We start from the raw sequence: 19,139 nt of genomic DNA, 5'->3' as shown, positions 1-19,139 counted from the left end.
TTATCAAAAATACAGGGGAGCACATGTCAATTTTTTTTATTATTTATTTATAGCGCAATTGATGGGTCACTTTTCCTGGTGTCTGCCCCTAATTTTAGCTGTTTTGACAGCTTTTTGGCTACACTGAAGGTGTTGCCTATGTGTGTAGTTTTGCCTCCCATTGAAGTCAATTGGGTTCAGATATGTTCGTCAAATCTTGAAAGGTTCGCTCGCCTCTAGTTGTCACCTGAGTAGTCACTATAGACATTATATCAATGCGCATGATTGGAAACCAAGAGCAGCAGTATGAACATGTGAAAGAGGGCAGAATTAATGTATATAGAAAAATAAATGTTTTGCAATCCTGAGCCCAAATACTGTACATATGTAAAGCTGGTAAACGGATGCAGTAACGTAGAGGCGCAGAGCAAGGGTTAACAAAAGTGTGTTTAATTAACAATAATGAACTCCTCGCAGGGGGATAACAGAAAGGGGGGAAATGGGTTAAACAGTGTTATTATGATTCCACGCAACAGTCTTTCTATCAAATTTAACTTATCGTGACTCCACTGTCCTTTAGTCGCTTGCAATCCGATGAATGATGGAATACCGGCGGAGGCCGACACTGCATCTTCAGGCTCCCCCACCCAACAGACGGTCCCTCTTCTGGCAGCAGCGGGCAGTCACCGGTTTTGCCCGCTGAGCCCCTAGTCCATTGAACTGCACAAAGCTCTGCACAAGTCTCTACTCAGCGTGTGCTTTCCTGTGCACCTGCCAATAACTGGATGCCCGCACCACAATGCTGCACTTGGCGCCCGACTCTCAGCACACCCGCTGGTACCTGGATAGCTGCACCACGACACTTCCCTCAGTGCCCGTCTCTCAGCACACTCACTGGTACCTGGGAGTCCCCACTGCGCCTGTCCTAGGTGTCTGCTCTGCAGTCTGTCTCTCTCTGAGGTGCGCAGCAGGTCCCTGCTCTCTGTTTCCTTTGGCGGGAACCCTCTGCCTTTTCCCGCGATCGACTCTCCCTCTTCCCCTCGCTTACCACACCCGTACTCTCAGTCATGGGTCCTGTCTGGCTCCCATTTCCTTCCCCCTGCAACACTGGACGTAGCCTCTGCAGTTCCGGACCTGGTGTCTCATAGGTACCCACAGCCTGGTCTCCTTCCTTACACATACTGTGAAGAATATGGGGGCTATCTTTTCTTGCCAATCAGCTATCATATCTGGTTTAAGATTATAGTCCTCTTACAATGTAGGAAGCTGAGACAGGAAACCGTTCTTTGTAGGTGATTGAGCTAAATTCACGCAGATAGCTGGGACTAAGTTTTTTCTGGCAGGATGGATCCCAATTGAGATTCTAAAGCTAATTTAGTGATAGAAAAATTCCTCAAGCCGGACAGAGCCTTAATTTAATGGAGTTATAGATTTATTGTACATCCTAGGTGTATGCAGTTTACATTTTAGAGATCTCAAGATGGGCCGAACGCCCGTCGGGTTCTCGACATGTTCTAGAACCCAGCGGTAGGCAGATACATAGAACAGCTAGTAGAAGCCATGTAGCCAAGCTGTGTTTGATGTCCAAGTTTTACTGGTGCCTGGCTGGATCCGATGGCACCATAACTGCCGCCCTATGACGTTCCATAGAGAAGTTATGAGCCATCATAGGTTTTGGTGTTTTAGCTGCCAGAGCAAGTGGGAGCGAGACTAGGAATATCCCTGATGGTGGGGAAGGAAGCAACTGACCAAGGAGTTAAGTGCATGTGCGACGATGTGGGCCTTCGTTCTCTTCCAAGGGAGATCACATTGTGCAGCATGTTGGAAGACACTGGAAATAGCTGGCCCTCACACTTTCCATGTGGTTGCCAGCATCCAACGCCGACTGTCAAACCGGTAACTGACTTTTGTATCATATGCTTATACTTTTATACTACCCACCTGTATTTGCATATCTGATCATTGTATATGTATAATCATTGTGTATATATTGTTTTTTCTAGTGTGCCCTTCAGGCGATGAAATATATAATTTAACCTTGGACTGCTGTTTTATCTCGATCCTTGAATCCACACATCCATGTTCTCGGTTTTATCTTTCCATTCTACCAGCGCTGGTTTTCTTGCTCAATATAATTCTGTTAACCGACCGGGCTTATATCTAACGAAGAACTGGTGGCAGTCCTACCAGGCTGGCAGCGCTGTGTTTCACTGGTGCTACTGAAAGGGGCCTCTCAGCCTGTTAGGGTTGTAAGTGAGTGTGGTGCCACATCAGTGGATGCGTGGGCCACCTTCTCTCAACCCCGTGCCTCCTTAGGCCCGCGTGGATAGGGATGTCTGTGTAAAACTGAGCCAAGCTGACCTTACATGTCTCTAGGGGGTGCGAAATGTCACATTGGTGCAAGTGAGAAGACCGTACCGTGTGATCCCTTTGATGTAATAGCGATGTCAGGCAGGGTGGCGAGGTGCGGGTTTATCACACATATATTTTTGGAATTTGGGAAAACCCCTTAAGTTCTCACAATAGGACATTACATTGTGAAAATAGCACCTTTACTTCCTTTACTCCCATTTCCTCTATACTTTCCTGCGAAGCTGTAACCAGTTTCTCATTGCATTCCTTCATGCCTTACGTGATTAACATGGCACAGTTACATGTAAGCTGCTTATCTTTTTATATATTGGACATCATTTACATTTTTTGTTATTAATACCTAGAATATAGTTTATATACTAGGTACATTGACACATCAGTTTGTGTTTTGTTTTTCTCTGGAAAAAATTGACCCTTTTTGTCTTATGTGTAATTTGATTTGCATCCATTATTCTTATTCTTTTTAAAAACTGAAGTAAACAGTGTGACATTTTTTATTTCTGTTTGTCACATCTCCACCAGTACCTACTCCTGTTACTTCTACTTCTGTCACCAGCCTCCACTGTATTCACTCTGCGGGCAGCGCTAGTGATAGAGGATATGTCAGAACCAGAAGCTCTGGACGGCAGGCACTGTCCAACCACCAAGGTTAAGGTGTCTTGGACCTGCAATGCTGGCCAGTTTGGCAGTACGGGTGTGTGTGTGCTGTCCAGCTGAAGGGTCCTGTTGTGAAACCAGGTATGAGGATTTTTCTGGAATCTGTTACATTGTATCTGGCCCGATGTCCAGATACACTTTAACCCCTGTACAGGGATCTAGTTTTACATCAGGACCCAGCAGTAGGCTGCCATGGAAGGGCTGCCATCCAGAGTCACAAATGGTCGCCAAGCAGGGTCAGAGCTGAGTGGTCACATCAAGGACATAATCAGGATCTGTAATAATAGTCAGAAAAATAAGCCAAGTTCAAAACAGGAATACAGTAAAACCAAACAGGAGCAAAAGACACAAAGCTATATCTGGCAGCTTCCAGCAGTAAGCTGGAAGCCTTAGTAGGTAGGGTGTGGTGCTCTCCGGCTGGAGCTGGGAGCTGACAACTTTAGCTGGACAGCAGACACACCCACAGTATAAAACTGGCCAGCACTGAAGATCCCAGCCACTCTAACCTTAGTGGCTGGACAGAGTCTGCCGTCCAGAGCTTCTAGATCTGATATCTTCTCTATCACCAGCTCCACCTGCAGAGTGATTTATAGCAGCACCTGGCGAAAGAAGCAGAAGTCGCAGGTTCTGGTGGAGATGTGACACTGCTGCTCCTACGTCTGCTCCTCTGACCATCTGCCGCAGTCTTTATTCTACGAGCAATGCTGGTGATACGGAAGACATAGAGACCAAATTCTCTGGGTGGTGCAGGTTCTGTTCAGCCACTGACTAGGGTGGCTGGGACTTGTAGTGTCGTCCAGTCTGGTAGTATGGGTGTGTGTGCTATCAGCTGTAGTCATTAGCTCCTTAACTTGGCCAATTGGACTGCACCGCACCCAACTAACAGCTCCTACCTTCCTGCTGGAAGCTGCCAGATATAGTTCTGCTTGTCTGGTTTACACACCCTGATCTTCAGCTACTGTTTTCTAGTGGATTTCCCTTTTTCTGACCTCAGCTCGTTTTATGACTATTATCTTGCCTGACATATTTGTACTTTATCTGCCCTTCTAGTTCTGATCCTGCTGCCTGACCATTCCTGCCAGCCTGCGCCTCCAAACAGCAGTCAACCCTTTGGCCCCAGCACAGATCCATGTACAGTGGTTAAAGGGTGAAGGCCAGGGCAACTCTTTGGATCCTAATTAGCACAAAACCATGTTTATTGTAGCCATTTTTTGAGATGCCAAGGGGCTACAAAGAGTGCCCCCCCATTAAACAATGCAATGGGTCCTTTAAAAAAAAGATGGAAAACAAATGTCTTTCATTTTTCATCCATTGTTAACAAATCCCATAGACTTAAATAACTTGCAAAAAGGAATCACGAATACATTTTACCAGAAAGAACACACAAATCGTTAACATATTAGATGTGCTCATATTTCCATTATTATGGGTCCGTATGCTTCCTGGTCAGCCTTGGGTCTGCTGACCCGAACTCAACAGCCTCAGTCACCCAGATGTGTGAATACGGCCTTAGACTGAGCTAGGAAAAATGTATAAGAAATTTATGAATGCTTCCTATAAATAAATATATTTTCTGAGCTAAGGATAGTCTTGTACATACCATTCTGAGTTAATAACTCCTTGGATTGGATTTTTAACATATTGTATAATATGATGATTTTTTTTTCAGGCTTCACAAAAAAAGATTACACATTTCAGATGTTTTTCATTGTTACAGGTTGCTCTAGAAAACATGTTTTATGACATAAAAACCAAAGTCAGACTTTTATTTTCTTCTTTTGAACACATTGGCGTTAGTTCTAGCTCTACATAGGTGCTGTGACATGCTGTGTAGTTCCTCTCTACTAACCTATGAGTTTTCTGAGACGATGGGAGACAGGTACTGTACTGTATATGGGGGCAATCTGTCACAGTTAAGTTTAACACTTAGCATTGTCTAGAGGGGCACGTGCGTCCTGCCCTATGTATAGCGGTATTCTTTGATTGCCATTACTTTTCGGGGCACTTTCTGCCTTGTACTGTTAATGCAGGATGTCTCTTCTTGGCATGGTATTATAGGGTCCTCCATAACTGGCTGTGCGAGCAGTCTGACAGAATATGGAGCTTACATGGAAAATATTTTCTAGGGTTCTTAACAGACTTACAGTCATGGCTGAACGTGTTGGCACCCTTGAAATTGTTCCAGAAAATGAACTATTTCTCCCAGCAAATTATTGGGGTCTTCTAGCAGTACAACAAAATATTAAGTTGAGGGTGCTAACAATTTTGTCCGGTCCATTTTGGGGGTTTTGTATGAAATTATGTGCAATTTGCCTTTTTTTTCCAGTTTTTTTTTGTGTTGTTCCAATACAGACAAAGGAAATAAACACGTGTAATTGCAATAATTTTTTGGGAGAAATTCTTCATTTTCTGGAACAATTTCAAGGGTGCCAACACTTTTGGCCATAACTATATGTGAGCATAAGCTTAAAGCAAACCTGACAGCTGATACATTTTGCCCGATGCACAGGCAGCATGTATCGGACAGTGGCTGCATGATTTCAGCAATATAAAACATAGTGTCATGACTCTGGATGGACTGGTTCTGGCTCTGTTCTGGTCAGGTCTGGGTTAAATTACTCTGCCTCTTTTTGGTTCTGGGGCGGCTATTTAATGCTGGTGGTTCTGAGTCGGTTAAAATTCCGTCCACTCGGTTTGAAATAGCTGACCCAGGTTATTTGCCTGTAATCGTTGTGCTTCTGTTCGTGTCTTACTTGCTGTGTATGACCCAGTTTGCCCCCTGACTACTGTCCCTGTTTTCTGCTTGGTACTCCTCTGTCTGTCCTGGCTTTCTGACCCTTTGGCTTGTCTCTGACTACTCTGCTGTTTTGCCCCTTGGTAGCTTGCTCCCGTCTGGCTCTTGACCCTCGGCTTGTCCTTTGACTACATCTCTGTCTTACTACTCTGTGTCCTGTGCTTTTGCACACCCTCTGCATCATCCCTGCAGAGATCATGTGACCAGCCTAGTTCAGGTCCTGTGTGAACTACGTGCGTCATGCCTCCCTCTCACTGCGCTCCCACTGGTGCCCCCTTAGGCTGCCTCTCTACTACACCAAGCAGCATCATTACACATAGTTAACTGTCGGGGTCCAAACCACATGGGAGACTAGTAGGACTGGTGGGTCCCTTCTGCTTCTCCTCTCCTGCTGGCAGTAACTGACAGGTCTCTCTCAATAGATGCTCACAGGAAGAGACTTGCCACTCCAGGATGGTGGGTGGGGAGAAGCTTCTGGGGAACCACTTGTCTGTTTAGTCTCTGTGCTTCTTAGTCCCCGGCAGCTATTAAACTATATTTTTTCCTGAAATGCTAGAACATTTCAGAGTTGAAGCTATACAGTTGAAATTGTACTGCCTGCAGGCCGCCCCGAAGCACAAACACGTTCCTCATCATAGACAGATTGTTTGTGCTTTGGGGTGGCCTGTGGGCAGGTCTTTCCTTGGTGTCTCTGGCTTAGAGCATGAAGATAAGACTCTGCCTACAGACCTGCCCCGGAGCACGGGCATCTCATTAACTCAACATTTGTAACACTTTACACAAGAACCACAAGACAGATTTCTTGATTCCAGGTATCATTTTAATCAGTATAACAGTGGCAACCTGACAATGTCTGTGGTTTGCTTAGCAAAATAGTGCTGACAGGTTCACTTTAACCCCTTACTGACCTCGGACGTACTATACCGTCCGAGGTCAGCTCCCCTGCTTTGATGCAGGGCTCCGCGGTGAGCCCGCATCAAAGCCGGGACATGTCAGCTGTTTTGAACAGCTGACATGTGCCCGCAATAGGCGCGGGCAGAATCGCGATCTGCCCGCACCTATTAACTAGTTAAATGCCGCTGTCAATCGCAGACAGCGGCATTTAACTACCGCATCCGGCCGGGCGGCCGGATATGACGTCATCGCCGACCCCCGTCACATGATCGGGGGTCGGCGATGCTTCTGAATGGTAACCATAGAGGTCCTTGAGACCTCTATGGTTACTGATCGCCGGTGGCTGTGAGCGCCACCCTGTGGTCGGCGCTCACAGCACACCTGCAACTCTCCTACATAACAGCGATCTGATGATCGCTGTTATGTAGCAGAGCCGATCGGGCTGTGCCTGCTTCTAGCCTCCCATAGAGGCTATTGAAGCATGGCAAAAGTGAAAAAAAAAAGTTTTTAAAAATGTGAAAAAAATAAAAAAAACACAAAAGTTTAAATCACCCCCCTTTCGCCCCAATCAAAATAAATCAATAAAAAAAAAATCAAACCTACACATATTTGGTATCGCCGCGTTCAGAATCGCCCGATCTATCAATAAAAAAAAAGCATTAACCTGATCGCTAAATGGCGTAATGAGAAAAAAAATAGAAACGCCAGAAATACGTTTTTTTGGTCGCCGCGACATTGCATTAAAATGCAATAACGGGCGATCAAAAGAACGTATCTGCACCAAAATGCTATAATTAAAAACGCCAGCTCGGCACACAAAAAATAAGCCCTCACCTGACCCCAGATAACGAAAAATGGAGACGCTACGAGTATCGGAAAATGGCGCAATTTTTTTTTTTTTTTTTTTGCAAAGTTTGGAATTTTTTTTCACCACTTAGGTAAAACATAACCTAGACATGTGAGGTTTCTATGAACTCGTACTGACCTGGAGAATCATAATGGCAGGTCAGTTTTAGCATTTAGTGAACCTAGCAAAATAGGCAAGCAAAAAACAAGTGTGGGATTGCACTTTTTTTGCAATTTCACTGCACTTGGAATTTTTTTCCCGTTTTCTAGTACACCACATGGTAAAACCAATGATGTCGTTCAAAAGTACAACTCGTCTCGCAAAAAATAAGCCCTCACATGGCCAAATTGACGGAAAAATAAAAAAGTTATGGCTCTGTGAAGGAGGGGAGTGAAAAACGAAAACGGAAAAACGAAAAATCCCAAGGTCATGAAGGGGTTAAAGATGGCTGAACAACTTTTCACAATGTTTTTTATAGCACTAGATACAGTATCTTGTGATGATTGGTTAAATTGGCAAATCACTGAAAGTTTTCACCCTACATCCATATCCAAGTCAGTTGGCCAATTTTAAGACAATATAGAAACTTCAAGGGACATTGTTGGCTTTGGGCTATAATAAGGATTACAAAAATCATATCAGTGGAACGTTTCTCTTTAAATGAGATGTGTCATTTGGTATTTTCAATTTTTGTTTTTGAGTTAAGAAAAAGTTGCAATAATTTACTATAGACATTGTGCAGTTCTGGGGTTTTTCTCCCTGTTGTTCTCTTTTGCAATCTTGTTCTTCAGGGTTTTATACAGGTGTGAAATGTAATTCCTTCTAACCACAATATTACAAAATAGGATGACGATATTAATAAACTCACAGTAATGTATTGCAGTAAGGGATCATAAGGATTTGTGTTACTGGCATGTACCCCGAAACCAACAACAATAAAATGCCCATGACTTGATTACAAATTCATGTGGTGGACATCTCAATGGGCCTGTACTAAAGCTGTTTGATAGGCTACAGTCACACATCCGTTGTACACATCCGTCTGTTTAAAAACAAACATCACATGGACCCATAGAGCTTCATTTATCTGTAAAGTGCTGCAGAGCGGTAGTCATGACCGAGCTGCTGTCCTGTTGCGCTCTGGGGCATTACAGACAAGGGGTGTCTCAGTTCCAGTGCACTGTAGGGTGTGGGGTGCATCATACTCACTTGTGGGCCGCAGGCCTCCACTGCTTCCAAGCTTCAGTCCTCAGGAACCACTGGACACAATACATGGCACACCAGGTTCTTTGAAATAGTCAAACTTTTGCTAAATAGACCAAGTTCATAGGTGGATACAGGTGGGATAGGTCACAGCCATGCAGACTTCCTTCCTCCTTAGCACAAGTCTTCTGTTCTGCCACACTTTCATTCTGGACTACCCCTGAGCCCGCTGACTCCATCAGCCTTAGGTATTTGTTGTCCACTCCAGCAGTGCACTCGGGACCTGCCCCCCATGTACCTCCATGTCCACCGACCTCATGATGTCAGAAGATCAGGCCCATTCCGTGGTTGGAATGTCCATCGGGGATCTTTATTTGGCCACCCCCTGCCCTGAACGTTTGGCCCATGCTGCCCCTAGGAACCCACCACGCCACCTGAACTTGAACTCCACGCCACACTTCACCGGCTGACACTAAACTCCCTCTAACCAGGTTGTGCCCCCTTATCAGCACTAGTGCCCACACACTGGGCTAGTCCTAACCTTAACCATTTCCTATGATGTCCTACACTTATCCTTATGCTATATTCACACTTTGCTGTAACACTTTATATACTTTACATCACCCTATTACATTACATTAGACACACCTTACTTTGACATAAAAACCGCAGGACGGTATTCACATAGTGCATCTGTTGTCTTCAGGGGCAAGAACAGGTTAAGACAGTCCACATCCCTAAAGATACGTACACACATCAGTTTTAAAAATGGATCCTTGTGTCAGATCTGTGAGACTAAGCAGGTCCTATTCTCATCCGTTTAGCCAATGAAACTTAGCCATTAAAGTCTGTGGGGATCGATGTAAACTAGACAGTGGAAGACATCTTTTCTACTTCACTTTTTTATCTGTATTTCATTGATTTTTACAGATGCTTAAATTACCGTAGTTAAATAAATACATGTTGAGACAGTCTGTCTGCTTCAGTACAAAACAGATGAGAAAGAATCAGATGCAAAACGGATGACATGAGAAAAAATAATAATAATAATAAGAAGAAGTTAACCACGTTTGGATTACAATATACCGTATGTGCTTTGTTCCAAAGCACTATAAAAATGGTCCGTATTACATGGCTGTACAAATGAAAGCGGACATGTGAGTGTGAATGTAGCCTTACTTCGAGTCAGTACAAAGGATGCCAATATTTGTATTATAGATGTACTCTATATATAATGCTTCTAGGGAATAGTGAAGAGAGCCACATCCCAGTAATACTGATCGAATGGACTATACATGCTCCAGTACAGCCCAGAGACAAGGCTCTGGTTTCCTTCCCCACAACGTTTCTGGAGAAACTGTTTCTAAGAGAAATGCTAAGTCGGCATAAGAAGACATAGGCTAGGCAATGATGCCTGGTGAAAAAAGATATGCAAATCATCTTTCTTCCTTTTGGAAGTGCATCCCCACAAAGTGAAACCTAGCAGTACAAGTCATACAGAATTGACCAATTGTTAGTCATATCATAGCGACATCAATATTATTCCAATCCGACTGCATTTTCTATAAGGTAATGCTGATCATCTACTACATTACACAATTGATTCTGCAGGAAAATAGTAGCGGTGACTCATCTCACCCTGTCCCTGCCCTGCTCTTTGGGCATATGCTCTGCCAGCCTTTTTTAGTCACACCCTGGCACATATCCATGCACATGAGCCTTGAAGAGCAGCTGCACGCAGTCCTGTAGTAGGATGTTACCATTGTAACAAGTCAGTTTATAGAATTTCTCTCCTAAATATTCCGTCATCAACTGTTAGGGTATGTGCACACAGTGCGGATTTTGCTGCGGATCTGCAGCTGTTTTCCATGAGTTTACAGTACCATATAAACCTATGGAAAACAAAATCCGCAGTGCACATGCAGAAAAAAACCCGCGGAAACACAGTGGTTTACATTCCACAGCATGTCAATACTTTGTGCGGATTCCGCTCCATAATAGGAATCCGCAGGTGTAAAACCGCAGGTGGAATCCGCACAAAAACCCCGGTAATTCCGCAATGAATCAGCAGGTAATCCAAAGTGCGGTTTACCTGCGGATTTACAAAAACAGGTGCGGAAAAATTCGCAGACATCCCACCTATGCGTGCACATACCCTTAATGGTATTATAGGAACCTGGAAGATTTTAGAAACCAAACCAAAGTGGAGACCACATAACGTTACAGAGCAGGGTCAGCAAGTGCTGAGTAACAGAGGGCATAAAAGTCACCAGAGCTGTGAAAATCTGTGGAATGACTTCTTTGTCAGGCAGTCTGATGGATGAGTCTGGGTTTGGTAAATGCCAGATTGTAATACTATGATAACTGTAAACTTTGGTGGAGGACAAATAATGCTTTGAGTTGTTTTCTTAGTCGGTGACTTGGTACCTTAGCCCCAGTGAAGGGAAATCTTAATGATTCAACAAGAGATGGTGGACAATTGTAGCTTCCAACTATGTGTGAATAGTTTGGGGAAGATTCTTTTCTGTTCCCTGTGACGGTGATTTTGTTGGCGGAGTTTGGAGTGGTAGAACATCACCAGCCGCACAGAACCCGGACCTCAGCCCCATCCAACACCTTTGGAATGAGCTAGAATGGAGATTGTGAGTCCGGCCTCTCCTCCGTCATCAGTGTCTGACCTCACAAATGCTCTTCGGGATGAATAGGCAAATAATTCCACAGACACACCCCAAAATTTTGTAGAAGTCTTCCCAGACGAGTGATAGCAGATTTAGCTGCAAATGGAGGACCAGCTCAATATTATCCACAACTTTTCAGATTTGTGCCCTTCTGTTTTTTCCTCTTTGCCCAGCTTTTAAATTTTTCCATCGACATAGCCTTGAGGATTTGCTTTTTGGAGGACGAGCTATAGTTTTGAAATGACACCATTTATTTTACTATGCAAAGTACTGAAAAACAGGAAAAATATTGAAATGCAATAAAATGGTGAAAAAAAAATTATTGCAGTTCTGCCATTGTTTTTCCTTAATCCTACAGTATTGCAGCCAGTGGATTGGCATCATAGTAAATTTGACATGGTAGGTACAGATGCCTTCAGACGGTCCCTGACTGCCATAGCAAGCGATAAACTATCCAAAATTGCAAAGTTCATGGTTCAGTAGGCTTCAGAGCCGTTGGCTGCCATGTTAAAGCCTATTAAATGCTATTGTCACACTTGGCACCAACATTTAAGGAAATAAAGTAACCTGATGGGAGACTTTTCCGATTGCCTCATTTACCGTCGGTTGTCGGTTATTTAGCAGAGTCGGCACTCATGTTACATGGATGCCTATAGATAGATTAGTATAGGATGTCAGAGAAGCTCCTGTAGGTGTAAGGTGAAGGTGTCCCAATACTTTAGTATATATAGCATATCAGATCCAGTCTATATTATGTTTGTCATTATCTAAACACAGGCAACGTTTATCCATCTCCAACAAATGGGATTGTGCAAGTTTTCATTGCGATGTATCGGAAGGTTGTTCACAAAACCAGAATTATGCAACATCAAATTATTCAAGGAAGAGACTAATAAAAAAAGGAATTCCCACCCACTATTTTCCTTTGTGTTAATTTTATTTATTTTTTCCTTACAAATGTTGTCATAACTCAGAACTATTAGAACGTATCTTTTGTTAATGTGATGGTACGACACCCGGTATCCCCGCCAATCAGCTATTACCGGTGCCGGACAGAAGTTCTCAGAGGCTGCCAGAACACAGCAGCTCCATCACCTCTATAGTGGCCTCGGCCGGCCGTGTACTGCAGGTAAACCTCCTATTCAAATTAACAAGGCGTGAATCCATAGAACCCGGCCGTGGCCACTATAGATATGTAGGAGCAGCTGTGTTCCAGCAGCATCCTAGAATCTCCCACTGGGGATATCGGGTATCACACCTCTACCGATCAGATATTGATGGCCTATCCTAAGGCTAGTACTTCACATAGCAGATAAAAAGAGGAAGAATACGACTCCCACCATAAATGCAAAAAAACACTTGTCAACATAAACCGGCCGTCATGCCGTGTCAGAAATGAGCCATCTCCAGACCTATGTCTAGCTTCTCTTGTTTCGACTAGTAAAAGAAGCTGTTTTTTTTTTTTTGCATTTAAGGTGAGTACTGCATTCTTTCTTTTTTTTCTACTTTGTGTAGTACAATTATTTCACTGTTTACTTCCTGAGCACCAACGATTAATTGATTGCTGCATCAACATCATATCACATTTTTCTCACTGCTGACTTGGTGGACTCTTTTGAAGCTTATCCTAAGGATTGGTCATCAATAAAAAAGTAGTGGTCAATCTCTTTAAATTCGAAAAGCACACATTACCCCTCTGATAAAACAAAAAGTCAACATTTTTTTCATAACCTGCAGGTACACAAAAATGTTACAACTTTTAGCATTTTTAAAACAGTCCTCCTCTTTTCCAAAGTGGGTCAAGACAGGCCAAACATGCTCCAAAATGTATTAAGAGGCATATGCTTCCTCCTAATTTGCCGCATCTTTATCCAGCAATCAAGAGTGATGCATGCAACTCCAATCTTGATGAATTCCACCAATTCATTTTTTTCCTAGAAAGTATGTATGTCTGAGATGGGAGGCTAGATTGTGAGCAACCAGTGGTCCTGTTGTGAGATAATACACTGCTCAAAAAAATAGGAACACTAAAATCCCACATCCTAAATATCACTGAATGAAATATTCCAGTTGTAAATCTTTATTCATTATATAGTGGAATGTGTTGAGAACAATAAAACTTAAAAATAATCAACGTAAATCACAACTAATATCGCACGGAGGTCTGGAGTTGGAATGATGCTCAAAATCAAAGTGGAAAATGAAGTTACAGGCTGATCATACTTCAGTGGAACTGCTTCAAGACACGGAAATGATGCTCAGTAGTGTGTGTGGCCTCCACATGCCTGTATGATCTCCCTACAATGCCTGGGCATGCTCCGGATGAGGTAGCGGATGGCCTCCTGAGGCATCTCCTCCCAGACCTGGATTAATGCATCCTCCAACTCCTGAACAGTGTGGTGCAATGTGACATTGGTGGATGGTGCGAGACATGATGTCCCATATGTGTTCAATCGGATTCAGGTCTTGGGAACAGGCGGGCCAGTCCATAGCTTCAATGCCTTCATCTTGCAGGAATTGCTGACACACTCCAGCCACATGAGGTCTGGCATTGTCCTGCATTATGAGGAACCCAGGGCCAACCGCACCAGCATATGGTTTCACAAGAGGTCTGAGGATCTCATCTCGGTACCTATTAGCAGTCAGGCTACCTCTGGCGAGCACATGGAGGGCTGTGCGTCCCTCCAAAGAATTGCCACCCCACACCATTACTGACCCACTGCCAAACCGGTCATGCTGAAGGATGTTGCAGGCAGATCGCTCTCCACGGCATCTCCAGACTCTGTCACGTCTGTCACATGTGCTCAGTGTGAACCTGCTTTCATCTGTGAAGAGCACAGGGTGCCAGTGGTGAATTTGCCAATCCTGGTGTTCTGTGGCAAATGCCAGGCATCCTGCATGGTGTTGGGCTGTGAGCACAACCCCCATGTGTGGACGTCGGGCACTCAGACCATCCTCATGGAGTCGGTTTCTAACCGTTTGTGCAGACTCATGCACATTTGTGGCCTGCTGGAGGTCATTTTGCAGGGCTCTGGCAGTGCTCCTCCTGTTCCTCCTTGCACAAAGGCTGAGGTAGCGGTCCTGCTGCTGGGTTTTGCCCTCCTACAGCCCCCTCCACATCTCCTGGTGTACTGGCCTGTCTCCTGGTAGCGCCTCCAGCCTCTGGACACTACGCTGACAGACACAGCAAACCTTCTTGCCACAGCTCGAATTGATGTGCCATCCTGGATGAGCTGCACTACCTGAGCCACTTGTGTGGGTTGTAGAGTCCGTCTTATGCTACCATGAGTGTGAAAGCACAACCAACATTCAAAAGTGACCAAAACATCAGCCAGAAAGCATTGGTACTGAGATGTGGTCTGTGGTCCCCACCTGCAGAACCACTCCTTTATTGGGGGGTGTCTTGATAATTGCCAATAATTTCCATCTGTTGTCTGTTCCATTTGCACAACAGCATGTGAAATTGATTGTCAATCAGTGTTGCTTCCTAAGTGGACAGTTTGATTTCACAGAAGTGTGATTTACTTGGAGTTATATTCTGTTGTTTAAGTGTTCCCTTTATTTTTTTGAGCAGTGTATAATTAGAATACCTTGGTGCAATTTTATATGCAGAAAAAAATAGAAATGCCGTAATTGCATAAAAATCTAAAATAAAACCCAGAAGATTTAAAATTATTAACAGGTTCTCTTTTCAATTGCTGTGTTCTTACTAAACAGGATGGAGTGATATCAGCGAGAGATGTGGACACTGTCATGTCTGAGGGTCTTGGAATGAGATATGCTTTTCTTGGTCCCCTGGAAACTGCACATCTCAATGCAGAAGGTAACATCGTGAATCTAATTACAATTAAACTATACAATTCTATAGCTATGCAGCGTCATTGAATGTTAATACCTTTTCTTTACATCTGGGCTGTCTGTCTTATTATAAAGGCTTTTACTACAGCTTTGTAAGTCATAATGTCCAGAAATGAAGATTTACTTACTCCTCTCCACCCACAGTAAAAAATGCAGAGTATTAAAAACCTAATTTACAATGTATGATTGTAGGTATATATTCTTGACTCTTCCTTAGGGAATAGGTGTCTGCCCTTCCGTAAAATATATGAGTAAGATTCTTTGTCCCATGTAATGTTTTTATTGAAGTGTATCATTCTCTGTGCTGTCTCTTTTCACATGTTATCATGTCAAGTCCAACCCTACTGTAGATCACGTATATCACATACTCCATGTAGCCGCATCTTATAGTTTCTTGTATCACAGGATCCTGCAGATACAAGAATTGTATGTCGATCTTATAAACAGAAAACAAATTTAAAAGGGAACCTGTCACAATGAAAATGCTGTCCAGTCTGCCAGCATCATGTTATAGAGCACGAGGAGATGAGTAAATTGATGTTTACTTGATCAAAGTGTTTGAATCTGCTCTACTGAAGAATCCAGGTTAACGACCGTATTTTGAAAAGTTTTATTTGAGATACGTTTTAAAAGTCAACGCATTTCGAAGTGACACAGGACCTCTTTCTCAGAACAAAATCCAATAACGTTTTGTACTGACTTTTAAAACCTATCTCAAATAAAACTTTTCAAGATACCGTTGTTAACCTGGAGTCTTCAGCAGAGCAGATTCAAACACTTTTTTCTTGGATCAAGTATCCTCTCCGGTCTGCTGACCCGTGTCCTGCTGCAGCAGGACAATGTGTTCAACATGTTGGTAATTTGCAACTATACCAGGTGAGTTAGCACCCCTATTTGGTTCCTCACCATGTTACCAGTTAAGACCCTACTGCTCTTGTTTTGCTCCCCAGTTTCCATGCTATTGGATTGATATTTAACTTTTTGAGAAAAGACTCAGTATATCTTATGTTTTCAGAATTTAAACCTATTCCCTTTCTGGGATTTTGGGTCCAGTGGGCGGCCATATTAGTGACTAAAACCTTTGTCTGAAAGCTGTCAGTCACTAAAAGGATTTTCCACTGGACTGAGGGTGCTCAATCACTGATGACTACCTTTGTACGCAGTATGGTCAATCACGGATAGGGCCACCTGCTGAACTGCGAATGGTCAATCACGGATAGGACCGGCCTCTGGACTGAGGATGGTCAATCACTGATAATACAGTCCACTGGACTGAGGATGGGTAATCACTGTTAGGACTGCCCACTGGACTGAGGATGGGTAATCACTGTAAGGACTGCCCACTGGACTGAGGATGGTCAATCACTGATAGAATCGCCCACTGGATTGAAAATGGTCAATCATTGATAGGACCACCCACTGGACTAAGGATGGTCAATCAATGATAGGACCATCAACTAGACTGAGGATGGTCAATCACTGATAGGACCTTCCACTGGACTGAGGATGGTTAATCACTGTTAGGAATGCCCACTGGACTGAGAATGGTCAATCACTGATAGGACTGCCCACTGGACTGATGATGGCCAATCACTGATAGGACCGCCCATGGACCGAAAATCCCAGAAAGAGCAGAGGAATGCTTAAAACAAAGATTATACTGAATCTTCTCTCACAAAACTATATATCAATCTGCTCAGCTCCCCCTGCACTATAACATGGTGCCTGAAGATTGGATGGTATTTTCATGGTGTCAGGTTCTCTTTAAAACATACGTGCAACCGAAATTGAAAAATCGGTCACAAATGTAGTAAATATTTACAGTATGTTTTCTAGCATTTTAGTCATTTGTTTTATCTGGAATGTTTGCTACAAAAAGTATCTAACAGCTATTCTCACAATTATTGGGCTGCTTTCTTGGTCGCAACAAGATTCAGCACACATACAGCATGCAGTAGCAGAAGCAGCAGTCACTGCCGAGCTTCATCAGTGGCACTCATTTCAGGGTCTGAGCTAGTCTCCGCTTTGTCACTGTGCTATGTGCATAATGACAGCGCACTCTCTGTTGCCGGCTCAGATCAGCAGTGCACTTTCTGTGTATGTTATAACACTAGCCGGCATGCAGAGACCAGCGCCGCCTTCGCAAGTGACATCGATGTAGTTAGGGAAGGACAGAGAATATATATATATATATATATATATATATGTATATATATGTATATATATATATGGGACATTTACCATATGTGACCATAAGGTTATAACTTGGGGTGGTTTTGACTACTGAGACCCCCACGATCATGAGAACAGGACTCCAAAATGCCTTGTCTGAATGGAGTGGCAGCTGAATACATGCCGTGCCTCTCCATTTATTCTCTATGGGACTGCTGGCTCTCCACCTCTCCACCATGGCCAAGACCAGAGAGCTGTCTAAGGACACCATGGACACAAAATTGTCAACCTGCACAAGGCTGGTATGGGCTACAGGACAATAGGCAAGCAGCTTGGTGAGAAGGCAACAACTGCTGGCACAATTATTAGAAAATGGAAGAAACCCAAGATGACTAACATGGTAACATAGTAACATAGTTAGCAAGGCCGAAAAAAGACATTTGTCCATCCAGTTCAGCCTATATTCCGTCAGAATAAATCCCCAGATCTAGGTCCTTCTAAAGAACCTGATAACTGTAAGATACAATATTGTTACGCTCCAGGAAGACATCCAGTCCTCTCTTGAATCCCTTGACTGAGTTCGCCATTACCACCTCCTGAGGCCAGGAATTCCCGATTCTTACTGCCCTAACAGTAAAGAATCCACTTCTATGTTGGTGGAAAAACTTTCCTCCAGACGCAGAGAATGCCCCCTTGTGACCATCACCTTCCTTGGTATAAACAGATCCCTGGAGAGATATTTGTATTGTTCCCTTATATACTTATACATGGTTATTTGATCGCCCATCAGTCGTCTTTAGTGATGAGCGAATATACTTGTTACTCGAGATTTCCCGAGCACGCTCGGGTGACCTCCGAGTATTTGTTAGTGCTCGGAGTTTTAGTTTTCATCGCCGCAGCTGAATGATTTGCATCATGTAATCAAGCTGGCTAAGAGATGTAAATCATTCAGCTGAGGTGAGGAAAACTAAATTTCCGAGCACTAAAAAATACTTGGAGGACACCCGAGCGTGCTCGGCAAATCTCGAGTAACGAGTATATTCGCTCATCACTAGTCATCTTAGTTCTAGACTAAATATTCCTAATTTTGCTAATCTCTCTGGGTATTGTAGTTCCCCCATCCCCTTTATTAATTTTGGTTGCCCTCCTTTGTACTCACTCTAGTTCCATTATATCCTTCCTGAGCACCAATGCCCAAAACTGTACACAGTACTCCATGTGTGGTCTAACCAGGGATTTGTACAGAGGCAGTATAATGCTCTCATCATGCGTATCCAGACCTCTTTTAGCACCCCATGATCCTGTTTGCCTTGGCAGCCGCTGCCTGGCACTGGCTGCTCCAGGTAAGTTTACCATTAACTAGGACCCCCAAGTCCTACTCAATGTCAGATTTTTCCCAGTGGTTTCCCGTTCAGTGTGTAATGGTGATATTGATTCCTTCTTCCCATGTGTATAACCTTACATTTATCATTGTTAAACCGCATCTGACACCTTTTGGCCCAAGTTTCCTACTTATCCAGATCCATCTGCAGCAGAATACTATCTTCTCTTGTATTTGCTGCTTTACATAGTTTTGTATCATCTGCAAATATCGATATTTTACTTTGTAAACCTTCTACCAGATCGTTAATAAATATGTTGAAGAGAATACTGTAGGTCCCAACTGTCAATCTTCCTCTGTCTG

At 43.5% G+C, this 19,139-nt stretch overlaps 1 protein-coding gene across 1 annotated transcript in view; it reads left to right on the top strand.

Annotated features, from left to right (window-relative positions):
* The window catches only part of CRYL1 (crystallin lambda 1), a 162,584-nt gene that overhangs the window by 121,045 nt on the left and 22,400 nt on the right, over positions 1-19,139 (top strand). The window contains exon 6 of the mRNA XM_077298366.1: positions 15,143-15,248. Coding sequence (XP_077154481.1) covers positions 15,143-15,248 — 106 coding nt within the window. The remainder of the gene's footprint in view (positions 1-15,142; positions 15,249-19,139) is intronic.

The sequence above is a fragment of the Ranitomeya variabilis genome, chromosome 3, assembly GCF_051348905.1.
Source record: "Ranitomeya variabilis isolate aRanVar5 chromosome 3, aRanVar5.hap1, whole genome shotgun sequence".
Taxonomy (NCBI): Eukaryota; Metazoa; Chordata; class Amphibia; order Anura; family Dendrobatidae; genus Ranitomeya; species Ranitomeya variabilis.
The sequence above is the reverse complement of the archived record's forward strand: the minus strand, read 5'-3'. Positions and strand labels throughout refer to the sequence as shown.